The sequence below is a fragment of the Schistocerca gregaria genome, chromosome 5, assembly GCF_023897955.1.
Source record: "Schistocerca gregaria isolate iqSchGreg1 chromosome 5, iqSchGreg1.2, whole genome shotgun sequence".
In the NCBI taxonomy this organism is placed as follows: Eukaryota; Metazoa; Arthropoda; class Insecta; order Orthoptera; family Acrididae; genus Schistocerca; species Schistocerca gregaria.
The window spans coordinates 175003142-175029269 of NC_064924.1; the positions used below are offsets into that span (position 1 = coordinate 175003142).

The 26128-nt window shown below is 43.1% G+C and overlaps 1 protein-coding gene across 1 annotated transcript in view; it reads right to left on the reverse strand.

Annotated features, from left to right (window-relative positions):
* The window catches only part of LOC126273271 (leucine-rich repeat-containing protein 43-like), a 254891-nt gene extending 251032 nt beyond the window's left edge, over positions 1-3859 (reverse strand). Inside the window, exons 1-2 of the mRNA XM_049976815.1 lie at positions 3796-3859; positions 3479-3745 (exon numbers count right to left, since the gene is read on the reverse strand). Coding sequence (XP_049832772.1) covers positions 3479-3745; positions 3796-3859 — 331 coding nt within the window. The remainder of the gene's footprint in view (positions 1-3478; positions 3746-3795) is intronic.
* Positions 3860-26128: the final 22269 nt, after the last annotated feature.

Below are 26128 nucleotides of genomic sequence, written 5' to 3' on the forward strand. Positions count from 1 at the left end.
GAGATGGAGGGCACTGTTCGGCTTCGATGACAAATTATAATTTGCTGTAGTGTGGCGTGTCTGTCATCTGACACAACCCACAATTATCAACGGACACTCCCTACCATGAAAACGTTGTTGTCTACGGCAGATGACCTTCGCTAGAACGGTTTCTCCCGACGTCGAACTATTCACGGAATGCTCTTAATACCGCGACACTTGAAAACTCTGTGCCTGCAAGCTTCAGAGATGGAGCGTCGTACCCACAATGAAGCCCGCTGACATCACGCGTTTTGCCTGTTCTGTGCTCGACTATCTCGGTGCTGACCGGTACAAGTTTTCACGATATGCCAGACACGTGACACAGTCAACAATTCCATTTGATGTGGCAGTGGGAGTGCTCTTTCTTCCGTACAGTAGCTGTCTGTTGAGTCGCATGCTAGAGCGCGAAGTTAAGGTGTGTTTATACCTGTACCAATAGTGCGTAGTCGCCAGAGACTGTTCTTGTCCTCGTGCAAGTAGAGACACGCTTGCAGGTGCATGTGTCTTCCTTGACGTGTGCGTGCCAGTGATCCCATTCACACCAAGTCCCTATCACGCCGTAGCGGAGAAGCCAGGCAACTGTGCCCCAATTGAAGCAGCTGATCGCCGCCATTTGCAGGGATGAATCCTAGTACTGGGGTAGTGATTTGAAGTGTATGAGACGCAACAAGAACAAATTGAAGCACAAATTAAACACATGTTTGTTAAAAAAGATACTGAGTATTCGAGCCTGTTTTAAAAGTATACTTAAATGAATGAAGTTTCCTAATTTGAGAAATACGTCTGCATAGAGACGCGAAATTTAAGAATGTAAAGCTCATTCCTGACTAGGTGGAGCGAGTTTACATCGAGCTATTTGCATTAGATAATTACATGAAACTTTGAAAGTAGCAGACAGTACGATTATTATTTAATTCACATAATTTTCCTGTCAGGTCCTGTTTGCTTCTTGCCGACTACTGTGTACATTTTGCACGCTTACGTTTGTTTAGCACAGTATTGTCTACACTCAAATTTTGGTATTATTAATAGTAATATACCATATCATTTTAAATACCGTAGGTATTTCAATCGCACATTAGTTTTGGACACTGATAGCACCTCTGAAAGCGGTTGAGTATGCAACATTTGATTATTCGACCAGAAAGTTTATGAGATATAGTATAAGGTGTAAATATAGACATCAGGTTAGGCTATAGAACAATATGCTGTCTCCTACATTTATCATTTGCATTAATTGGCTTTGCAAACACTATACCTCTTTCAAATGAGTTGGAAATCCAAATACTGTCGGTATAGAATCGTTCTTCAGTTGACTTCTATTTACATAATTTCCCATGTAACAATTCTCTTCAAAATGAATAGAGCACAGTAAATGATTTGCCGTCGGTTAGAAGTTCTCTCTCCGAGTAGCAACTATCCATTTCCGATTTAGAAGATCATTTGTAAGGGGAAATCTAAACAAAAACAAACTATCATGATGTATTATTTCTCCATGGAAATACTACAGGGTGTTTCAAAAATGACCGGTATATTTGAAACGACAATACAAACTAAACGAGCAGCGATAGAAATACACCGTTTGTTGGAATATGCTTGGGACAACAGTACATTTTCAGCCAGACAAACTTTTGAAATTACAGTAGTTACAATTGTCAACAACAGATGGCGCTGCGGTCTGGGAAACTCTATAGTACGATATTCTCCACATATCCACCATGCGTAGCAATAATATGGCGTAGTCTCTGAATGAAATTACCCGAAACCTTTCACAACGTGTCTGGCGGAATGGCTTCACATGCAGATGAGATGTACAGCTTCAGCTGTTCAATTGTTTCTGGATTCTGGCGGTACACCTGGTCATTCAAGTGTCCCCACAGAAAGAAGTCACAGGGGTTCATGTCTGGCGAATAGGGAGGCCAATCCACACCGCCTCTTGTATGTTTCGGATAGCCCAAAGCAATCACACGATCATCGAAATATTCATTCAGGAAATTGAAGACGTCGGCCGTGCGATGTGGCCGGGCACCATCTTGCATAAACCACGAGGTGTTCGCAGTGTCGTCTAAGGCAGTTTGTACCGCCAAAATTCACGAAGAATGTCCAGATAGCGTGATGCAGTAATCGTTTAGGATCTGAAAAATGGGCCAGTGATTCCTTTGGAAGAAATGGCGGCCCAGACCAGTACTTTTTGAGGATGCAGGGACGATGAGACTGCAACATGGGGCTTTTCGGTTCCCCATATGCGCCAGTTCTGTTTATTGACGAAGCCGTCCAGGTAAAAATAAGCTTCGTCAGTAAACCAAATTCTGCCCACATGCATATCGCCGTCATCAATCCTGTGCACTATATCGTTAGCGAATGTCTCTCGTGCAGCAATGGTAGCGGCGCTGAAGGGTTGCCGCGTTTGAATTTTTGTATGGATAGAGGTGTAAACTCTGGCGCATGAGACGATACGTGGACGTTGGCGTCATTTGGACCGCAGCTGCAACAAGGCGAACGGAAACCCGAGGCCGCTGTTGGATCACCTGCTGCACTAGCTGCGCGTTGCCCTCTGTGGTTGCCGTATGCGGTCGCCCTACCTTTCCACCACGTTCATCCGTCACGTTCCCAGTCCGGTGAAATTTTTCAAACAGATCCTTTATTGTATCGCTTTTCGGTCCTTTGGTTACATTAAACCTCCGTTGAAAACTTCGTCTTGTTGCAACAACACTTTGTTCTAGGCGGTGGAATTCCAACACCAGAAAAATCCTCTGTTCTAAGGAATAAACCATGTTGTCCACAGCACACTTGCACGTTGTGAACAGCACACGCTTACAGCAGAAAGACGACGTACAGAATGGCGCACCCACAGACTGCATTGTCTTCTATATCTTTCACATCACTTGCAGCGCCATCTGTTGTTGACAATTGTAACTACTGTAATTTCGAAAGTTTGTCTGCCTGAAAATGTACTGTTGTCCCAAGCATATTGCAACAAACGGTGTATTTCTATCGCTGCTCGTTTAGTTTTTATTGCCGTTTAAAATATACCGGTCATTTTTGAAACACCCTGTATATACAAGTAAAATAAAGTAAGGAACAACGAGAAATGACTGACCTGTGAAATGTAACATTGTTTCCGTCTTCGTCTTTGCTTCCATTCTTACTGTTACAATTAAAAGCAGCACACGAACGAACCATGTTTACGCACTGGTTCCCTGCAAATGGCGGCTTCTATCACGTTCAATGTGAGGACGTGACAGTAGCGCCAATGCGCGGTCTAGTTTTTATTTAGTAAGTCTACGATTCACACCCGTGGTCACATTGGGCGCCTCTACTTCCGTGTGGAGCGAGCTGCACCCGCACAGCGGCTAAGCGCAAGGCGAACAGGTGTAAATGCACCTTTAGGGACAGGGAGCTCGGCTGGAGCACACAGACAGAGAGAGAGAGAGAAAATAGGGCGAGCGGTACTCACTGTCGGAGAGCTGGTTGCGCGCGAGCCCGAGGTGCAGCAGCCAGGAGGGCGGGTCCTCTGCTAGCGAGCTGAGGTCCTGCAGGCGGTTGGCGAACAGCTCGAGGGAGCGCAGCGCGCTGGGCAGCCGCCGCCCTGGGAGCCGGTGCAGCCAGTTGCCGGCCAGCGACAGCAGCTGCAGCCGCGACAGACGCCGCAGCCCGCGGTCCACTTTGGTGATCTGCAACAGCGGCAGCGAGGGCCTCTGAGCACACTGCGGCAGTGTCCACGCTACCGGTACCAGGTCGCGCTTTTAAGTCTGCAGCGCACTGTGCACAAACGACTGAAGAGAGCTAGCAGCTGAGTAGTGTGTCTTTTGTCCTGGCCTAAACAAAGCTGGCTCATCCTTCGACTCAGATTCGATATCGCCACAGCACAACCGCTGCCATACACTGCGGGCCGCAATAGGAGACACTCGCAACACGACAGCCCAACTACAGACCATGGCCAATCTACAGGGTGATTTAGTGGCCCCTGCCGATCCGTTTTATGCAGTCCGCACTACATCTGTATTAGGAATGCTATCCAGTCCGGCGACAGCCACGTAATCGATACAAATTCCCTCTCAGAGCTTTGGGTGACTGTTAGCGAAAGGAATCACACTGTCACAAATAGCCGGCCGGTGTGGCCGTGCGGTTCTAGACGCTTCAGTCTGGAACCGCGTGACCGCTACGGTCGCAGGTTCGAATCCTGCATCGGGTATGGATGTGTATGATGTCCTTAGGTTAGTTAGGTTTAGTTCTAAGTTCTAGGGGACTGATGACAACAGATGTTAAGTCCCATAGTGCTCAGAGCCATTTGAACCATTTTGAACTGTCAAAAATACAAGTGACTGGCTGTGAGTTACACGGTATTTCTGGACCGAGATATACCTTACCTTTTTTTTAAGTGTGTCCAATCTTTCCTTGCGTAATTAGTAGCGTAGTCATATTGGTTTTGGATGTCTCTGCAAGTGTATTCCGTTTATAATATTTAATTTTCCGTAAATGGTTCAGAAACGTTGTCTTACAACGTTTGTTTCACCGTCGGAAACAACAGAATTAACAGGAAACATCGAAATGGGAGTGTGGAAATAACAAATTTCTGGTATACAGTGCGAAGTAATTAAAACGTGGACCGCAAATATTTCGATAAAGGAAGCCGTCATTGCAGGGAAATCAAATGGCTCTGAGCACTATGGGACTTAACATCTGTGGTCATCAGTCCCCTAGAACTTAGACCTGCTTAAACCTAACTAACCTAAGGACATCACACACATCTATGCCGGTGGCAGGATTCGAACCTGCGACCGTAACAGTCGCGCGGTCCGGACTGAAGCGCCTAGAACCGCTCGGCCATACTGGCCGGCAATAATCAGGGACCCGCATTTGCAGCGCATACACAGAGTGTTATAACTTACAGATGTGTGTTTATTTACGAAAGGTACAAATACTTAAATTGAAAAATGTCTATTGACAGAACACCAATTAAAGTAGACTAAATTAGAATGTCCATGGGATTTGTTGCAGGAGTCTAGTGAAAGTAGTTTGCGAGATATCACATTTTTAACGTTGTAAACACTGACAGTTGTTTGTTTCATGTTGTAGCACAAACGAATGTGAATTTCAAATGGGTTCGCAGGTGGAGCCATGCACAGATGTCAATACGTCTTCGGAGGTGCAGTGTTGTTAAATGTCATATTGTCTAGGACAAACGAAAGCCTAACAAGGACTAATACCTCTGTGGGCTATGACACATAAACAACCTATGTACCCTGGAAATCTCTGCTCAGATTGACCACTACCAGCGTCTTTAAAACTTGCAGTCTGTCATGCAACGATTGCTGTACACATTCTAGCATTTTAGAGGAAATTAGACAGCAAGCAGCAGTAATATGCCGTTTCGTATCGCCTCTGCTCAGATTGACCACTACCAGCGTCATTACAACCTTGCAGTCTGTCATGCAACAATTGCTGCACACATTCTAGCATTTTAGGGGAAATTAGACAGCAACCAGTAGTAATATGCCGTTTCATATCGCCTGTAATTGGTGAAGAGGTTTACGTCTATTGCGATATCTTTCGGCGGACACGTTGCACAACGAACAGCATACTCTCTACATTCACCATAAACCATGGTGATATACGTTTTTTTCGCATTGGGAAATAACATCTTCCAAACACTTCCTGCTACGTCCACTCTCGCACAGTACGTGACAGAATCGTCGGTATTAATCGAAGAGTACACACAACACAATGTAAACGAACATAACGTCATCGCCTAGCACCTAAGCAATAGTATTAAACAAACAGCTGTCAGTGTTCACAATGTTCACAATATGATAACTCGTAAGTTACTTCCAGTAGCTTCTTGCAACAAACACCACTGGCATTCCCATTTATGCTACTTTTAGAATTTTGCTGTCAACAGGCATTGTCCCATTTAAAAATTTGTAACTGTTGTAAAACACTGCACTTTCGTCAACCTCCTAAAATCTGTATGTTGGTTGTAAATACGCATCCTTGCGTACAAATCAGTTACATGAAAACAGCATATCGATAATGTCTTCTATGTCCGAAGTATTTGCGCCCCAAGTGTTATGTGATTCACCCTGTATAACCCAATTAAAAAACAAATATATGACTCGCTAAGTTGAAGTGACTAAGTTGTTCCACAAACAAAATTTGTGAAAAAGGTCTTTACGTGCTTTACTAGTGATTCTGCGACTTTTGACAAAGTGTTTCGCCTCTCAAGAGAGTACTTCTCAAGAACAGTGTTGTGTTATGTGAGGTTTAATAAAACGACGTCGTAGGGGTAGCTGAATCATCCCATATACTAATCTCTTCAGTGGGTTATGCAGCGTGAACAATAATAAAACCGACACACATTCCTGATTGGAAATGGAGGAAGAAAAGTCCTATGAACATGTGTACGGAAATGCATCGTCCCCACGATAGATCGCGCTGGCGAAAGACTGCTCCTCTGACCACGTGCCGTGTGTTCCTTATGTGTTGCAGGCTGTGCGACTGACTCATCGTACTATGAGCAGCAGAATGGTCCGCTTTTTGTATCGAGAACAAGGCGAGATAGTGTTTGTGTACTGCCAAGCAGATGGAAACGTTCGAGAGGTAGCACAGCTATACCAAAACAATTATCCTTATAGACACCAACCACTTCACATAAGATTTCATGTACTGTTTGGGCGTGTGTGTGATAATAGGTCCATTCAGACAGATGAACGTACAGGGAGGCGACGAACTGTGCCTACACCAGATCTGCGTACACCAGACCGGGTTCTACAGGATATTGAAACGAGACCTGGTACAAGCTCCAGATCTGATGTACGTACTGTCCGCCGCCTCTCAGCACTTTCGTCTATCTCAAAGGACACATGATCACCCAAACGCTCGAAAAGGGCTAGAAATGTTGCGTATTGTGGTTGGTGTTTCTGAGGGTACTTGTTTTGGTATTACCGTGCTGTCCCTCGACCGTTTCCACCTGACTAGCTGTACACAAACCACTGCTGTTTACAGTACGCTGCGTCAGTCACACAGCCTGCAACACACAAGAAACACGCGGCACGTGGTCAGCGCATGTACCAAGGCGAGGATGGATTTCCGGACACATGTTCATAGGATCCTTTTTCCTCGATGTCCAGACAGGAATCCGTCCCTGTAGTTTGTCGGTTCTGTTAATTTTCACCCTGTATAACGAACTTCCACGCTTCCCATTTTGTTATCTTCTCATAATTTCGTCTTTTTCGATAGTGAAATAGACTTTATAATACAATGTTTCTGATCCATTTAAGAAAGATTAGGTACTATAAAATGAATAAACGTCTGTGTGACTCCTACACCAATTACACAAAGAAAGATTGGAGACATTGGGTAACTACTACGAACCTAAGGACATCATCCACATCCATACCCGAGGCAGGATTCGAATCTGCGACCGTAGCGGTCGCGCGGTTCCAGACTGAAGCGCCTAGAACAGCTCGGCTACAACGGCCGGCGCCAGTCACCACTTATATTTTTTAGAGTATGATTTCGTTTGATAACAGTCGCCCAAAACTCTGAGAGTGAACTTGTACTGATTACGTGGCTGTTGAATACCGGTCCTGATACACACATAGTGCAGGTTACATAAAATGGATCGGTAGGGACTGCTGAGTCAACCTATATAGCGACCTGAGTCGACCGTGAAAAGGAGCTACAGATATTGCCTGAACTAACTGACAAAATTTATCATTCCTTGTCCACTTGAATACATACCAGGCTGTTTCATTGGAGCACTTTGTGAATGTATACAGTGACTTGACTAGTTTTTAAATTAGTCAGTGGACCATAATTGTTAAATAGTCACAGGAGCTGTGCGGCAGTCTACGCTGGCAGCGTATCATGTACAATGTGTACCACATTCTCGCAATGTAAGGTAATATTTCATGTGTCCAAAGACCACAGAAAGTGTAATTGTTTGTACGAAAATCTCGAGTTCATTCTAATCAATATCAATTGTAGATTAAGGAGCTGGATAACGATTATTAAAGGCTGCTCCTTGAATAGCGAAAACAGTTGTAATTTAGACATGTCAATTTAAAGGCTGACCTTCAATAAAAGTCATGTTTTGATAGAACAATATAAAGGCAATATTATGAGCCCTATTTGAAATAATTAACGTTCTGTGTTGTATTTGAACAGTTTAAATTTACGATTAAGTTCGTTAAATACTAGACTGATCCTAACAGTCTGCTAGGCAGGCAATACACGCTACAACTCCCTGCCCGTGAGGTTTGCGCCGGCTGCTACCATATTCAGCGAGGATTGCTGAACTCTAAAAATAACAGCTATTGTTATTAGTGGTTACGGATTTCATTGTTCTGTGATATTAATCCTGCGCAAAATTAACAAATGTACAGTGATAAATTAACAAACAAAACAACAAATAAATACTATTAAGAGAACGGTATGCTCGCAAATACGAGGATGGAATACTGATGCACATTAATGTAGTTTCCTACGTAATCCAAACATCTTAAAATTCATTTTCTTATAAATGTTGTTATATTTTTCTAGAATTTTGTTCGCACACTACACGAAAAATGATCTCATCGTTAACAACAATTCAGCCCAAAAATATTCACCAACTTATCACTGTTAAATGTTAATGGTTTCACTCCTACAGTTGCACTACTGTGCGAGAAGGTAACCCAAAACGACATATTAAAAGTTCGTTTGTATTTCCCAGTCGACTCAACCCAGTGAAAATTATGACAATGCAGTTTCTCATTACACTCACTGAGTAGCAAAGCATAAAAAATTTAACACAGAAATTAGACTCCTGTGAATTTAGAACTTCAAAAATGTGTGCGCCATGTCGTTTTGGGGCACCTGATAGGCTAAAATGATTCTTCTCTCCTGACAGAGTTATTCCTTTTTTACTGTTACATTCCTGTAAAGATGAAACAAAGAATACTCGAGTTAAAGATCAGAATTGTGATTCTACCTAAGTAACAGATTCATTAATAGAATTTATAACATCTTAAGTTAAAATTTCTTGAGTGTTCAAAGTTCTGTATAGCATTTTCAGTTGAGATTATGACACAATGCAGAGATGATGAGCAGAGCACACAGTTCTTGCGTCTATTTAGAAATTACTGTGCAGTTTACATGGATCCATTTTGACAGATCATGTATTTCAACCACACCTCCCTTTGTTTTGATCACCCGAATAAATCGTAGCAGTGTAAATAAACTGCGTGTTCTTCGCCACAACTCAAAGTATTTATATCTGCTCCTTCATCTTCATCCTGTGGAGAAACCATGACCAATCATCAATTAATAGCTACACTGCTCGATTTTCTCAGTTCGTTGTCCTTTTTCTGAAACACTTATTCTCCAATGCTTGCAGGTTAGCTGTTGAAGTGAACTCTTTGCTGTCTTGACAATTCTACATTCTTGGTCTCTTTTGAATAGGAAGCATTTGGAGAAAGCTTTAACAGGATTGTTTCTGGAGTCTCCATGGACGGGTAGTTGTCATGAGATTGGCTGGTAGGTTGTTCTTCTTGGCGCATACAAATGCTCTTGGCGTCAGGTGAAGTACTTTCATAAGACGAAGAGGCTTTAAGACACCCTTTATAACGACACAATGCTAGAAGATTTCAAGTTGCTACCATTCCACGATAATCTGTCTGAAGCACAATTGTAATTATTCATCATTGCCTCAAAAAAATTTCAGACAGACTCAAAAATTCTGTACATAGTTGCTACTTACTGTTTTAATTTGTGAATGAAAAGTCTATAAGCAAAAATCTTGTATTTGAAAAATTAATATTGTGTATTTTCTCTCAAAAATTATTAACACAAGAAGGTTGAAACTTATGGCTTGGTCACAAATATTTCTAGGACAAAATTTAATAGAACAAAATTGTTATACTTCAAGAGTTTTAATTTTATGCTTCCATAAACAATATTTAGAAACGTACAGTTTTTAACTATAAATTGTTTTTGTCTTTTTACTGGTCTAAAGCGTTACGAAACTAGGAGGCTGTATGATAATGGGGAGCAACAAATGTCAGTCTCAATATTCCATTCGATCTTGATGAGTAGGTATTGAGAAATGGTACCTCACGTAAGCAAAAATATAAGTTCATTAAAAAGACATTTGAACAAAAATTTCCAAAATTTTCATTATATTTAAACGTGTACCCTAAAATATGCCATATATGTAATCCTTAGGTACAGATTATTTTTACTTTTTCTCTTGTTTCTTTTTCTGGTTACGCTTGATTTCTTTTCATTCTAAGGACCCATGTGCATCAATTTTTCACCTTTTTAATTCGCATAACATCAAGGTTTTGTAGATCTGCAATTCACCAAAAGCCTGCCTCCACACTCATTTCATAGAGAAGTAATTTGAAAGATAGATAACTATGACTGAAAGCAAAAATCGAACTGTTTAAGCGCATGCACACAACACGACGGTCGGTGGATGATGTCAATAGACCACTGTCAAAGATTGCGGAATCATGTCTACGTGTGTTAGGGACCTTGTAGTGGAAAAGAGTTACCGCTGTTTGTTTTGTTTAGCATTAAGGTACGTCCGCAGCTCGTGGTCGTGCGGTAGCGTTCTCGGTTCCGGCGTCCGGGTTCGATTTTCTCTACCTCGTGATGACTGGGTGTTGTGTGATGTCCTTAGGTTAGGTAGGTTTAATTAGTTCGAAGTTCTAGGTGACTGATGACCATAGATGTTAAATCCCATAGTGCTCAGAGCCATTTGAACCATTTGAAGCACTAAGGTACACAACTTGTTTAATTTTACTCTTTCTACTTTTGCGTCAAAATTGTATTTGCGCTTTTGAATTTAAATGTCCTCTCTGTACGTATTAGCACAGAAATGTTAGATCTCGATAAAACTATAGCAGCGGAGAAACGAATTTAGTGGTTCCCTAGTCCCAGCTCATGATCTGCTACTGCCAGCTTGTTTGTGTTGCTCGGATGACAATTGTTCTTGTGTGAGAATTAATGTTTCTTTTTGTAGTTCTTATGTAAACCTGACCGCATCTGCAAGGGATTCTATATGCTACGGTTGTGGCAAGCGCCGGTCATAATTCCTCTGCAACGTTCAAATATTCGTGCACCTTTCCAGTTGGTTTAACCTCTGTATCGACAGCGTGTCTTCTGCGTACGCCGCTGATGATATGTGACAGTTCTTAGGGATCGGATGAAAACTTTCCATTTAGGTAATTCTTTTTTATTAGAAGTTCCCGATCTTTTAGAGTGTAGTGCACTATTTATCTGTTTGACAAAATAGCCGTTTCTGATAAACGCAGTTCTTAACTGACAGAGCTCGTTTTCCAAGTACTGTAGTTCACCCGCTCTTTTAGCCCGGTCCATCAATGTTCCGATCACTCCTCTTTTCTGCTTGGGACAGTGATTAGAATTTCTGAGAACGTATCTATCCGTGAGAGTTGGCTTACCGTAAAGTTCCGTCGGATACTCCGTATACCTGTACATCCAAAAAAGAATTTTTTCCTTTTTTCTCTACTTCCATAGTGAAATTTGTATCAGAATTAATATTATTGAGAAAACTTAGAAGTTCTGAGAGCTCTTTCTCTGCTTGGCGCCACATAACGAAACCAACGTAAAGATCTCTTCTTTGCCATCTGAAGGGCTGCTTCTACAAATTTATCCACACAAAAATTTATTACAACAATGCTGAATGGGTTCCCTACTGCCACACATACAGTTTGCTCATAGAAACCCGATGGTATCAACAACAAAGTAAAATGGAGCATCTATATCAACACCTTGCTAAGACAAAGAGAGAGACTCAACATCTTAATTAACTTCAAGAGCGGACCTCAGTTAGCGAGGTCAGGACAAGCTCGTCAAAATGCCGTGGCTATCAGTTTCGATAGGGCAGACTTGTGTGCTGCCGGAGAAGGTGCCTGTGAAGTGGTGACGTGAGTCACAACAGTACCTGGCAGTCGTTGAGCGTGAGCGCGGGCACCAGCTGGCGCAGCTGGTCCACGGAGAGCGGCCGGCGGCGCGACTTGCGGCCCTCGCCGCCCTGCCACCGCAGCACCTCCCACGCCAGCAGCTGCAGCTCCTGCTCCTGCCGGTAGCTACGGTGCAGCTCCTCGTCCAGCGCCAGCTCTGTACGGGCACCCAACACATCTTCACTCTCCACATACAGTATAAAAAATTGTGTCTTTCTCGCTTGTCAAATTCTCAAATCTTAAGTATTTCTGTACTCACCGTGTCCTGAAGCCTTCATGAACAACACCACCCACTCACCCACCCACCACACACACACACACACACACACACACACACACACACACACACACACACACACACAATCACTATATACTTATCAGACAGAACATCGTGAGCCCAGCCTACTATCGACATATCGATGTAAAACTGTCCAGGCGACAGCAGCTTCACACGGCAAGGAATGACTGCTAGTCACATATATGCACGATGGAAGTACTGTCCGCGACTGTGCTGCCCATGTGTAGAATGGGTAAGGCGCGAGATCTATCTGAGTTTGACAGAGGGAAGATCTTAATATTCCAGAGGCTCAACATGAACGTTTCGATAACTTTACGACTCGTTGGGTGTTGGAGGAGTGCTGTGATGAGTGTCTTCAATACGTGGCGAAATCAAGGTGAAGCCATGTCCAGACGTTATGGGTTTGGGCGGCCATCCCTCATTAGAGATGTCAGACGTCGTGCGCTCGTAGACTGGCAAAACAGGACACGCGATGTAATGGAACTAACATCAGACTTCAATGCTGGGCAGAGTACAAGTGTATGAACATATAGTGCACTGAAGACTCCTAACAATTAGCTTCTGCAGCCAAAGACCCATCCATGCGCCAGTGTTAACACCACGACATCGGAAACTACTACTGAAGTGAGCACGTGACCGTTGGCACTGGTCGCTGGCACAGTGGCAGAGCGTTTCATGGTCCGACGAATACTGATACCTTCTTCATCATGCCGATGGGAGGGCGCGAATCGTCGTCTACCAAGAGAACAGTTCCTCGACAGCTGTACTGGTGGACGGCGACAAGCTGTCAGTAGCTCCATTATGCTCAGAGTAACTTTCACGGGGCATCCATGGGTCGAGTGGAGCTCGTGTATGGCACCATGACGCCAAAGAGTTATCGTTCACTGGTTGCGGACTACGTACATCCCTTCATGACGATCTTGTTTGCCGACGGCAATGGCATTTTTCAACAACGTAATGCGCCAAATCACGAGGCCAGAAATGTGATGGAGTGGTTAGAGAAACACAGTGTCAGGTTCCAATTGATGGGACAACTCGCCATATATGAACCTGATTGAACCCATCTGGGATGTGATTGAACATGGCTTCAGAGCTCATCGTCCCCCTCCCCGGAATTTCCTGGAATTAAAGTGACTTGTGTGTGCAGATGTGGTGCCAACTCTCTATAGCGACCTACCAAGGCCTCATTGCTTCCATGCCACGACACGTTGTCACTGTTATCCGTCCAAAGGTGGACCTACCGGCTATTACGGAGATGGTCATAATGTTCTGGCTGATCAGTGTATTCACAACTTTTTATATGCTGCTTCGTCCTTGTACTTGTATCACACCAATACTTGCAAACATCTCGTTTTCCCCCTCTCTGTCTGTCCATCTTGTCCTCCCCTCCTCTGTCCATTCCCTCCTCCTGCCTCTATCTCCTTCTCCCCCATCTCATCCCATAACTTCCGCCTGTCTCATTCAAACTTGCTCGTCTTTCCCTCTCTCGCTCTCCTCCCCCTCTCACTATCTCCTCCTCCCACTCTCTGTCCATTTACTCCTCCCCTTTTCTTCGTCCATTCCATCAACCTCTTCTCACCATACATCTCCTCCTCCCCCCTGTCCCTGACCAACTGTGCTTGTCCACTCATATACTCCCTGGAACACATTCTGTTACTACCTCCACGATACGCCAGTTCTGCTGGGCCAAGGAAGCATAAATGTCAACCGTTATCAACTCTTTTCCGCTCCAACCCTATGGCAACTAGATAGTTCTTACCCAGCAGTACTTGTTTTAGACAATAGGTAGTATGTGCAATAAATTTGTCTGAAACTGATACAGTCGTTTAGGAGGAGTTGTGGATCACACATACACACATTCATACACTTCTATGTACGTTTAGATAGATACATAAACAAGACTGCTTCTTTATTTTTATTTTTGTTAGACCAGCGTCAAGTTACATGTCTTTGTTCAGCGGTCCTACAAAAGACACACGGTAATACAATACAATTTAATTACTTTAGTCGTTTCATGTGCTGTTAGTAAATATACGCTCCTGGAAATTGAAATAAGAACATCGTGAATTCATTGTCCCAGGAAGGGGAGACTTTATTGACACATTCCTGGGGTCAGATACATCACATGATCACACTCACAGAACCACAGGCACATAGACACAGGCAACAGAGCATGCACAATGTCGGCACTAGTACAGTGTATATCCACCTTTCGCAGCAATGCAGGCTGCTATTCTCCCATGGAGACGATCGTAGAGATGCTGGATGTAGTCCTGTGGAACGGCTTGCCATGCCATTTCCACCTGGCGCCTCAGTTGGACCAGCGTTCGTGCTGGACGTGCAGACCGCGTGAGACGACGCTTCATCCAGTCCCAAACATGCTCAATGGGGGACAGATCCGGAGATCTTGCTGGCCAGGGTAGTTGACTTACACCTTCTAGAGCACGTTGGGTGGCACGGGATACATGCGGACGTGCATTGTCCTGTTGGAACAGCAAGTTCCCTTGCCGGTCTAGGAATGGTAGAACTATGGGTTCGATGACGGTTTGGATGTACCGTGCACTATTCAGTGTCCCCTCGACGATCACCAGAGGTGTACGGCCAGTGTAGGACATCGCTCCCCACACCATGACGCCGCGTGTTGGCCCTGTGTGCCTCGGTCGTATGCAGTCCTGATTGTGGCGCTCACCTGCACGGCGCCAAACACGCATACGACCATCATTGGCACCAAGGCAGAAGCGACTCTCATCGCTGAAGATGACATGTCTCCATTCGTCCCTCCATTCACGCCTGTAGCGACACCACTGGAGGCGGGCTACACGACGTTGGGGCGTGAGCGGAAGACGGTCTAACGGTGTGCGGGACCGTAGCCCAGCTTCATGGAGACGGTTGCGAATGGTCCTCGCCGATACCCCAGGAGCAACAATGTCCCTAATTTGCTGGGAAGTGGCGGTGCGGTCCTCTACGGCACTGCGTAGGATCCTACGGTCTTGGCGTGCATCCGTGCGTCGCTGCGGTCCGGTCCCAGGTCGACGGGCACGTGCACCTTCCGCCGACCACTGGCGACAACATCGATGTACTGTGGAGACCTCACGCCCCACTTGTTGTGCAATTCGGCGGTACGTCCACCCGGCCTCCCGCATGCCCACTATACGCCCTCGCTCAAAGTCCGTCAACTGCACATACGGTTCACGTCCACGCTGTCGCGGCATGCTGCCAGTGTTAAAGACTGCGATGGAGCTCCGTATGCCACGGCAAACTGGCTGACACTGACGACGGCGGTGCACAAATGCTGCGCAGCTAGCGCCATTCGACGGCCAACACCGCGGTTCCTGGTGTGTCCGCTGTGCCGTGCGTGTGACCATTGCTTGTACAGCCCTCTCGCAGTGTCCGGAGCAGGTATGGTGGGTCTGACACACCGGTGTCAATGTGTTCTTTTTTCCATTTCCAGGAGTGTATAAAAGATAATTAACATAAAAGTAAAATGTATAAAATATCTTAAGGGTAAAGCATCTTGTGTTTAGTTTAGGAGGTTATATCATCTCTGGAAAAGGATGTTTTAAACATTTTTCATAAATTTTCATTTCTCAGGTCGATTTGTTCTTTTAGAATATGAGTCAGACATTTTTCATGGCATAAAGATTTCTATTTCTTCGAAGATGTTAAAAAATTTACATTTATCAGTAGTGTGTGAAACTGACATGCACTAAGAAACTGAAATCCTCATCCAAACATGGAATAACCGCCTAAAGAGCAGAAAACGCAATTTATTATTATATTTTATACAGTTTTCTTTTATATTAATTGTATTTTATATATTTACTACCAATAAGCGAAACAGAGAAAGTAATTAGATAAAAAGATTGCACAAATCAGCTAAATCACAGAAAGAGTACACATGAACCGTCACTTCTGGTGTCAAAACACATCGGCTGCCTCATCTACAAAACTACGAGAACGTGTTGAAAACTACCCATGCAGAGGGATCGTATACCTGTCGGTTCGAGGATTTTCCAGACCATCTTTTAATCTAGTACTCATTTCTCAATGATGTGACGATTCGCCAGAAACTACACGTGTTTCGAATATATGGGCGTCCCCTTCTCCCGGTTTGATAACGGGGGTATGTCAGAGATCTGCAACTCGTGAAAGTGGGGTCCAATGAAAGACTTGCTCCTGGCCTTTGACTCACAGGAAATTATTATTATTATTATTGTCGACTGACTTCCTAAGTCTTTTTCCGTCTCCGCCAAAATTTCAATCTCATCGACAAACCCAAAGTTTCTCTTTGTCCGAGGAACTTCAAATCCTTTTCCCAGTGTCTCCTTCGTTTCCTTCAGTACTTGCTGTACGTACAGCTTGAATGGCCACTTTGTGTCTTCTGAGCTATGTACAAAGCTTATGTGTCATGTTCTGAAGCTCAGTTTGCGCTCCTGTATAATGGGGCTCAAACTCACTAACATATCCCTATGATATTACGATTGAAAAATTTCTAGCCGTAAGTTACTCAATGTTATAAGACTTTACATCTGTTAGCTCCCTCTTTTTTTCTCTTTTTTTCATACAAATCTGGTCGTTTATGTATCAGTTGTGTCTAACGATTATTTGGACAACAGAAACGGATAGGAATAATAAGGGTTGTACAATACGATTTTTGATATGTTGGTAAAAAGTAAGAAAATGCTGAAAATTACAATCTGTTTGGAGAAGAAAACAAAGCAGATATAGGCATGAAAAGTTATACTAAAGTCACCTCCAATGTAGTAAAGGTAGGTTAACAGATGATGGTCTAGCTTCTGGAATGACGCAGTGTATAGTACAAATATAACAAAGTTCTGCTGTATGCTTTCGGTGTGATGTTGAGAGGATTTATACGTGGTATGTAAGGATAGGCACAAAACGTCATTAGCAAACATAATTTTTTCTGACAGACGAGACAACTAAGAGGATTCAGTGACTTGGAACAAAGCTTAGCTATAGCGGTCTACAGGTTGCAGCCTTCGGTGAGAGCAATTTTTCAGAAGAAATAAGTGCCACAGTTACGAGTTACAGACATCAGCGTGACAAGGAACTTCTGGAGCGCCACTAAACGTAGTAACTCTGAGACGCAATATAAATTAACGGAAGGAGGTAGCAGCACTCGAAAGCGAACTTAAAGAAAAAAATCGAGGTTTCCGTAGTTGTTCTCAGAAAACGCTGACAAGAAGACTGTGCTCAGAGTGACACAAACAGCTTCGTCATTGGAGTGCAGAGCAGTGGAAGAAATTTTTATATTGTTATAAGCCGCCGTCCATGCTTTGGTTCTCGTATGACCGGGTATCCCTCGAATAGCGTTTGTCTGCATGTGCCGTGGTGACAGAAAAAAATTCGGTTCTTACACCGCTCATTTTGGATGGTATCTCTGAAGTGTGTGTTAGAGCGTTTTACACAATAACAATTCTTTCCTACCGTAACTACGTTAGGTTTCCCTACAAAATAGGCCGGGCGGAGTGGCCGTGCGGTTCTAGGCGCTACAGTCTGGAGCCGGACAACCGCTACGGTCGCAGGTTTGAATCCTGCCTCGGGCATGGATGTGTGTTATGTCCTTAGGTTAGTTAGGTTTAATTAGTTCTGAGTTCTAGGCAACTAATGACCTAAGAAGTTAAGTGGCATAGTGCTCAGAGCCATTTGATCCATTTTTGAACGTACACAATAATCTGTCGCCTTCTTTTTAGGTTTGCTGACATTTCGTAAAAATAACTTAAGGTAGTATTTCAGAGGTTCACTTTGTCGCCATCGTTAGACAAGACGGTGTTTGTGAGTCTCGCCAAGCGGACGTCAAGACGTTATTTCTTTGCTGAATATTTCATTCCACTTCACATTAATGTCGGGGAATGGAGGGAGGAGCTATCAGCAGCCGTATTGCTGGTGTTTAGTCAAATGACGTTAACACTATATGCATATACTTTTTTACAGCTGAGAAAATTGAAATAATAAGATCAGTATACAGTAAAATGATAAGGCTGGTCCTGACACGGTGACGATGACTATGATCACGGTGATGTAGACGATGACACATTTGGCAAGTCCCTGGATGTCAGATCTCAGTAAAAGAAGGGTAGAAGTATGGAGTAATGAGGAGGAATAAGACAATGTAGGTAATGAATGGGAGTGAGGTAGGGGAGGAGGAGGGGGGAAATGGGCTGAAAAACGGGATGTATAAATGTGCGGTGGTGACTGCTGCTTGAAAGAGAACACGTATAATTGCTTCCATGCTACGCGAAACGTCTTTTCATTGAAATACTGGTAAATCAAAGTAATTGGAGAATAGTAACAACCTTATTAACTGAAACATGGGCCTTAATGTAAGACATGTAACTATACATAAATCTGCGTCAAAACACAAGGCAGTATGACTTGACCGGAAGATGATTTTGATGGAAACTTTGAGTGACTGCAAGTCATTCTTGCCAGCGTTTCTCACACGTTAGTGCTGTATGTAGCCACTGAACTGACAGGTTTTGCACATGCCATTCTTCGCGCATCGACCTTTTTACAGATGCACAAATTTCTGTTAATTTTTCCCTGTCATCATTTGCGCGTTCTTTTCTGAATCGATAGGGCAACAGTCTCTATTTTCTCAGAAATTTCCGGATTTTGTTCTTAAACTGTGGCGGATACATAACGCACTTAATTTAGCTACTCGGCACATACTTCTCCAGACCGTGGTTTACAACTCGTTTAAACTTTGTACTTCATTCCTCTACATCCATCATTCAGGAACTAAATCATGTCCATTCATTTCCTGATTGTAATGACAACAACTGCTAATATGCTCTTTCTAGGAAACAATGGTCTCCTAGACTTTTTGATGGATTTATTAACTTCAGTAACCATCGTCGCTGTGATGATAAGACAGTCACTAATCCCCGTCTATATACTGACACCGTTGGTGAGGTCAGGCATGCTTGTAGCTACAAATTCTAAAATATTTCCATTGCGTGTGGATGCTCTAGAGTGTGGATGCTGTAGACAACTTTCAGAAAACGTGTTCAAAACTTATTCGCAAGACTGCCTGTCCGTACCACATGTAGTTAATCCGTAGACGTCCCAGTCCTTATATTCGGTAGGTTAAAGTCACCTCCAGTTAATAGTGCATGCTCTCGCTATTTCCGTGGTACTTAGCGTACACATTTTTTGAGTGATTCTGAAACTTTCAAGGTGGGATTCAGTGGCCGCTAAAACCATTCGACAATTATCTAGAATTCACCTAGACCTGTTGCATGCGAGTAAACAACTTCATAGCTAGATTCGTTTTGACCTCGATAGCGATATTTTTTTCGACTGCAATGAACACTCCCTCTACTATTGAGTCTAATTTGGCTTTTCTATATACTTTAGATGCCTCTCTTAATATCTGAAATCTTTCTACTTCGGGTTTCAGCCAGATCTCAGACCCAAGAAGAATTTGAGCGCGAGAACGTAACTGGAGGCCTGTAAATTCCGGGACTTTCTTACGAATACTTCGAAGATTTCCATCTAAAATTTTGTCTGTCGAATTGTCTTTACTCTGTAGGCGGTCTGATTTCACGCTCCGCATGCTAATTGACGAGCACTCTTAAGAGGCCCTCAAACCACTGCCTAGCCGAAAAAACAACCAAGTGTACTCTATAAGCACTTTGCTATCCAAGCAACTAGTCTCTTGAGCAATCAAGGGGAGTCCTACATTTCTCCACCCCATAACGCAGATTCAGAAATCTGCTGCCGTGACTCTCATAGAATCGACGTAGGCTCTGGGGTTGAACTCTCAACTCGGCTCCAAACCCCAGGAGCTCGATCGACCCCGGGGTTTGATGATGCAAACTGTGAGCTCTGCCTGTACCTAGCCATCTACTCTAGCAGTGCTCACCACGTCAGCTGTCCGTACGAACTGAGGATGTCCTCAGAACGCAAGCGATAGACGTCATCGGTGCCGACATGAGCCACAACGTGCAGACGAATGCACCCTGCGCACTCTGTAGCTGCAGGCCGGGCGTCCTCCATGTCTCGGATGAAGCTTCCCGGCAGACGTATCGAGTACACACTGGATTTCTTTCTGGCTCTGGACGCTACCTCCCTAAGGGGCTCCATAAAGGGCCTAACATTGCAACTCCTAATACCTAGCAAACCTGTGTCTCCTTAGACCCTACTGTAGCAGCGGCCACCTCTCCACTGAGGGTGAATGAGTGAAGCCTCAACATTGGCTTTTCGCCTCGAGGAACGCGAACGCGTTGCCACCTGCCTCTCTCTCGGCGTTGAGGATGGATCCACCGACTTGGGTCCACTAGGAGAATACCCGGTACCAGAACACCTGGACGATACAAGTGACATAAGAGGTGCCCTACGCGTCGCGTCAGACTCTCCACCGCCGTTACACCCCAAGACAGAAGCCTGCGGATGGCTGACCGTGGCCAAACATGTCTTCAGCTGCTCGCGAATTGTGGCCGGCTCCTCCAGCGTCCGCAGGCAGCAAGCACGCATCCTAACCGTCCTAGTTCTACTAACTTAAGAACTAACTATAAAAGCACACACAGAAAGCTAAATGTGTAACTTGCTACCTTTCTGACGTGTCACCAAAGGATTCTGACACCTTACTGAGCTGTGTAGCTGGCCGCTCGAAAGAAATGACAACTATGCTACAGATTGCGTGAATCTACACTTTACAGCTACAGAAACGAGAGGTTACACCTCTTAAATATGAAAAGACGCACAGAATTTACGAATTTAAATAAGAAAAATAAAAAAGGCTAAATACGTAACTCACTGCTCTTAACGACAAACTATTCACTGTACGCTTAGTGTAGAAAGAAAGGACAGTTTTATTGTGTCATAAGTTAGTCGAAGGCCTTTTCCACAGATTGAACACTCCAACATTAGTTAATTGAGCTAGAACCAGCTATGGGTATCTCACAATAAGGACACGCGCCTGTGACGATACGGCCCTTAAACGTAAAGTCACAACATCTGAAGGGAAATTTGCCTTTTCTGGTTCCTCTCTGACACTCACTCGTGGTGGTCGTGAAGTTTTGCAAAAGAATAATGCCAAGGATTCTGTCCCAGAAGTCTCAGCAGATCGATACCATGGCTGCACAGTAATCTAGCTTATTTATCAGAACACAAGTCGAATCAGTTAAAAATTTCGATAGTAAAAGTAACATGACCTGGTACAGTACCTTAGCAGCAGATAAAACTTCAATACCAGCAACACATAAATAAAGAAATAAAGATAAATATCTGGAAATTTTCAGCTTCTGGCGTACTACAGACTATAGGTGAAATGGTAGTTTGACTCACCTTGCAAGGTATTGTAGCGCGTTATCTCCACCAGGTTTTGTGCGAAGCACGGAAATGCGGTGACGCTGGATCGCTCTGACGCTGGGTAGGCGTGGGGTCCATCTGCTGGTGCAATATTTTCTGTAGCAAGTCTAGGCGTTTCTAAATACTTATTTATTTATTGCTGTTTATTTCTTGAGAGCACTTAACATTTACGAGATCAAAGTGGTTTAAAATTTATGAAATACAGGCATCCCAAAAGCTAGGTAAGGTCGCATTTGCTGTCTCTCACATTAGCAGGCACAAACACTTCCATGTGATGTCAATCAAAAGACTGTCAACACTGTCGGTGCCTTGAGATGTATCGATATTATCACACAAAGTCACTCTCAAGAGTATTTAACCCAAGATTGTTAACACAGTCTTTGTCTTATGATGTACAGATATTAGCATATACAGTGACTCTTAAGTGTTCAGAACCAAAAAGTAATAACACAATATTTGTCTTAAGATGTACTGATATTGTTAAAATAGATTACTGACCCAAAGGAGACAGGAAACGGCTCTTTTGAAAATGGTGATTTGCTGATCACTTCCGTAATACGTTACTGTATGAACCAACCATCCCCTGCAGATGCGAAAATCGGCTGTTTAACCGCTTATGTACAAGATTGTAAAGTCTCATTAATTCAAAAGAGCTTTATCTTGAGGGAAAATCGTATACTATAAGCTGTTCGCGCTGCGAGTAATATAGTTCGAGGTATACAATGCTGTTTATAGGGATGACGAAAGTTTAACGTAGATACTGTAATTTGTTTCAGTGATGTAGAGAGAGAGATCTTGTGACAGTGAAGGGAACCACAAACTAATTGGCTACAGAGATGGCGGTGTCTGACAAACAGTATGAAAACCAGCTGCCGTCCCACCTGAGAGAAGCGTAGTTGGACCAGAATGTTATTTAAATAACTAATTAGTTTTCCCATAGTCTGCACCTTATCTGTATGTCAATATAACGATATGCATTGTTGTAAGCGGAAGGACCCATTGTTTACTTTGACTTAGTCACAAACTAAGAGATTATTTACTGTCTCTCTTCTGGAGAAGACGTGGATCTAGAGAGAATCACGTAACAGTTTGCTGTAACATATGGCAAGATACAACGCTTCGTCTAGCCCAAGTTTCAGTGGGTATGTTCTCAGCTGAGTAATTTGTGGTGCTTCAGGCTGGGATGAGACTAGAGTAGACGGATCGCCCCTAAAGTGGAAGATTAATTTTTATTGTGTAAATTAAAAGTAGCGCCTTCGATTTCAAATCATTTATGTTTTATTATATTGCAGGGAACCTACGAGGTAATGGCGTCATGCCGACGTCAGATTAAAAGTTTTAATGTTGCTGAGAGTGCTGCACTGCTGTAGATAAAAGCAGTAATAAATATGAGTTTTTAGTTTAAAATCACACAGACGACTTTTTAATAAGTAAATAGCAATCCTGGAATGTATCACTGAATTTTAAGCAACATAGGCTGATAGTTACTCTTTTTGAGTTCATTGTAATATTTTAATCTCTGCTAAAATAAAATATTGCTTAACGCTACCAATATTAGCAGCCTGTACAGAATAAAAATATTGAAGAGCAGACGTTAACTTGCCCACCTTAATGAGATCTAATTGAAAAAATTAAAAGTAAAAAAAGGAAAAGTTTGAATATCCGAATTTTTTGTGTGGAAAAAGGCTCATTGATTAAATACTTGACAAAAATTCACAAAAAGCTAATCTATGATGAAGCACCTATCGAAATATATCATGTTCTTAGAGTAAAATCAGATTATGTCAGATATTCACAACAATTTTTATGAAAAGAGTGATCAGCTGCACTTATTCCTCTTTGGGCTGAGTGAATTTCGTTTAAAAAGTTGTTTAGGTACGGGAAAGTCAAGTCAGAGAGCAAAGTTGGTGTGGTATTTCTATAACAAGAGCGCAGCAATTTTAATATCGTTACCAGTCGACGCAGTATTATCGCTGGGTGTTCGGAAGTTCCCGTTACAAACTTTTAGGACTTGAAGAGAAGAGTGAGTTCATAATAACTGAATTGGAACCAATGTCCAGAAACGTTCTGAGTCCGCGCTACAGCCATTTGAAAACAGTTTGCTAGGTAGGCTTGTAACAGGGTAGTCATAGTGGAGGTTGCTTACGTCGGATTGGCTGATGTCATTTGATGTCTATCCTACCTCCCTGACCTAGTTCGAGCCTCATTCACGTGTCTGTGAATGTTAGAGGTGATACGGAGTGTTGGAGGCGGCATGGATGTAGTTGTTGGTCATCCACAACATACCAGACGGCACTGGCAGCAACATTCATTGCATGCAATACGGCCTCCTTCATTTCGGATGTGTGTCGTCTCTTGGAGCACCACAGTCACTCCTGCTAAGAGTGAAGATACGTCTTTCTCAAGGGCATGCGATGGAGTTGAATGTTGTGCATAACAATCTTAATAAAGGCAACGAGCAGCTCTTCCATTAGCGTGAGCTTTGCCGTATGTTAGTACAATGTCTGTGTAATCTGCAAATGTGTACTCAGTCATGTTGCTGTAGCACTCACAGACACGTGAATGAGGCACGAACCAGGTCAGTGAGGTAGGACAGACGTCAAATGACATCAGCCAGTCCGACATAAGCACTCCGGACCATGACTATCCTGTTTTAAACCCACGTAGCAAACTGATTTCAAACGGCTGTAGCACGGAAACGGCACGTTTCTGGACATGGGTTCTTATTCGAACTATTACGTACTCACTCCCCTCTACAAGTCCCAGAAGTTTGTAACGGAAATTTCTGAGCACCCTCCATTTACGAGGCACACCTACATAGACGATTAAAGATAAAACTAGCCAGCAATCTTTAGTAATCGTGACCAGCAATTAGCTCCCCTGACTTGTTTCTGTTCGCTACCTATAATTATTACAATCACAGCGACTTGTTGCTATGTTCAGCAGTCACTTGCAGATTAAATTCACAAAATTTCCCTCTGTCCTGCTGCGTTTACTCTGACGTAACAAGATCAGATACAACACCAAATTATTGTTATAGCAACAACGGTAGTGACACAAGACCAGTCACTAGTGTCTATATGTTCCCAAAAGAGAAAAATTAGTAGATAACAAGTGAAATTGTAAGTGAGTGTCAATATACGGTGCATCTTAGAACGATTTGATGGACAGGATCTATGGTGCCTAGAAGCGGTTTACGCACAGACCATAGATGGATCCGTTTGATGTGGGGTCCACAATTTCGGCACTGGAAAACGAATGAAAGATGAGCAACATCTTCAGAAAAGAACCATGGTTTGGTTCTAGGAACGAATTTTGTCTGCTATTCCTGTAGAGGGAGAGCAGTAGCTGCTACAGTTAGAGGCATATCTTTGAAAGTGAACAGGTTGGAGCTGACGGGGATTTGGTTTAAGGAGTCATGTACCGGGCAAAGTACAGACTACTGTTAACGACCATAGCTACAGAGATGAGCTCTTGAATCTTGTAACTACGGCCATCCTTAAGCAGGTGGTCAGAAAATGTAGAATCTCCTTTTCCAAGTTTCCAGTTCTTATGGTGTTCCTTCAAGCGGATTCATATTGCCCTGTCAGACTAACCTATTTAGAATTAGCTACAGTTGTAGGTTATTTTATATATTACACTCTTTGCCAAAGCTGAAGTTCAGACTTTACCATTTGACGAGAGGTATTCAGTAGTGTTGGGCACGTAAAATGATGTTTTAAAGTTCCTGGATTTAAGCTTTCTCGGCATTTACTCAGGTCTTGAGGACGTGAGTCGAGTACAGGATAAAGAAGAGGAGACACATCAAGAAGGGTGTGTAGACATTTTTTGATGTTATTTGTTATATTGTATGTAATACCCGATGTACCACTGAATGAACGTCATCGTGCCTATGGGTGACCAGGTGTTGCGAAATGGCTGTTTAGTCAGGCAGGGAAATATGCACCCGCTTCAAGGAACGCCGTAGATGTTGGAAACATAGAAATAGGAACTCTTCTTTTTCTGACCACCTGCTTGAAGAGAACCATAGTTACAAGGTGCAACATGAAGTATTACATCACATTCATCAAGAGAGGAAGATGAACTACGTTGAAATAATGGAAATTAATAAACATATGTCCATTTGATTAAGCGTAGTACTGAACGATCAGACACAGTTCCATTACTCGCCAATTCTAACTGCAGATATTACTCGTACTCTTATACAAGCCACATTGTAAATTATCCCTCTTACTCACAGGCCCCATTTCCCTTCTGTTTAAGTAGCTATAGTTTCATTTGCAGTGTTAAAAAATGTTTGCTCTGTATAATCACACAAGCTTCATTTACCTGTTTAATCTCACTGTATATCTTTCGTATTCGTAATAATGGAGCCATTAAAGACAAGATTATTTTGCTCAGCAACTCCCTTGGTAGACGTCACCAAAGTATAGTGTTCGATTTATTTTTCTTTGGAACAACTGCCGTAATTTGTTATACAGTTCATTATTTAATCTGTTACATA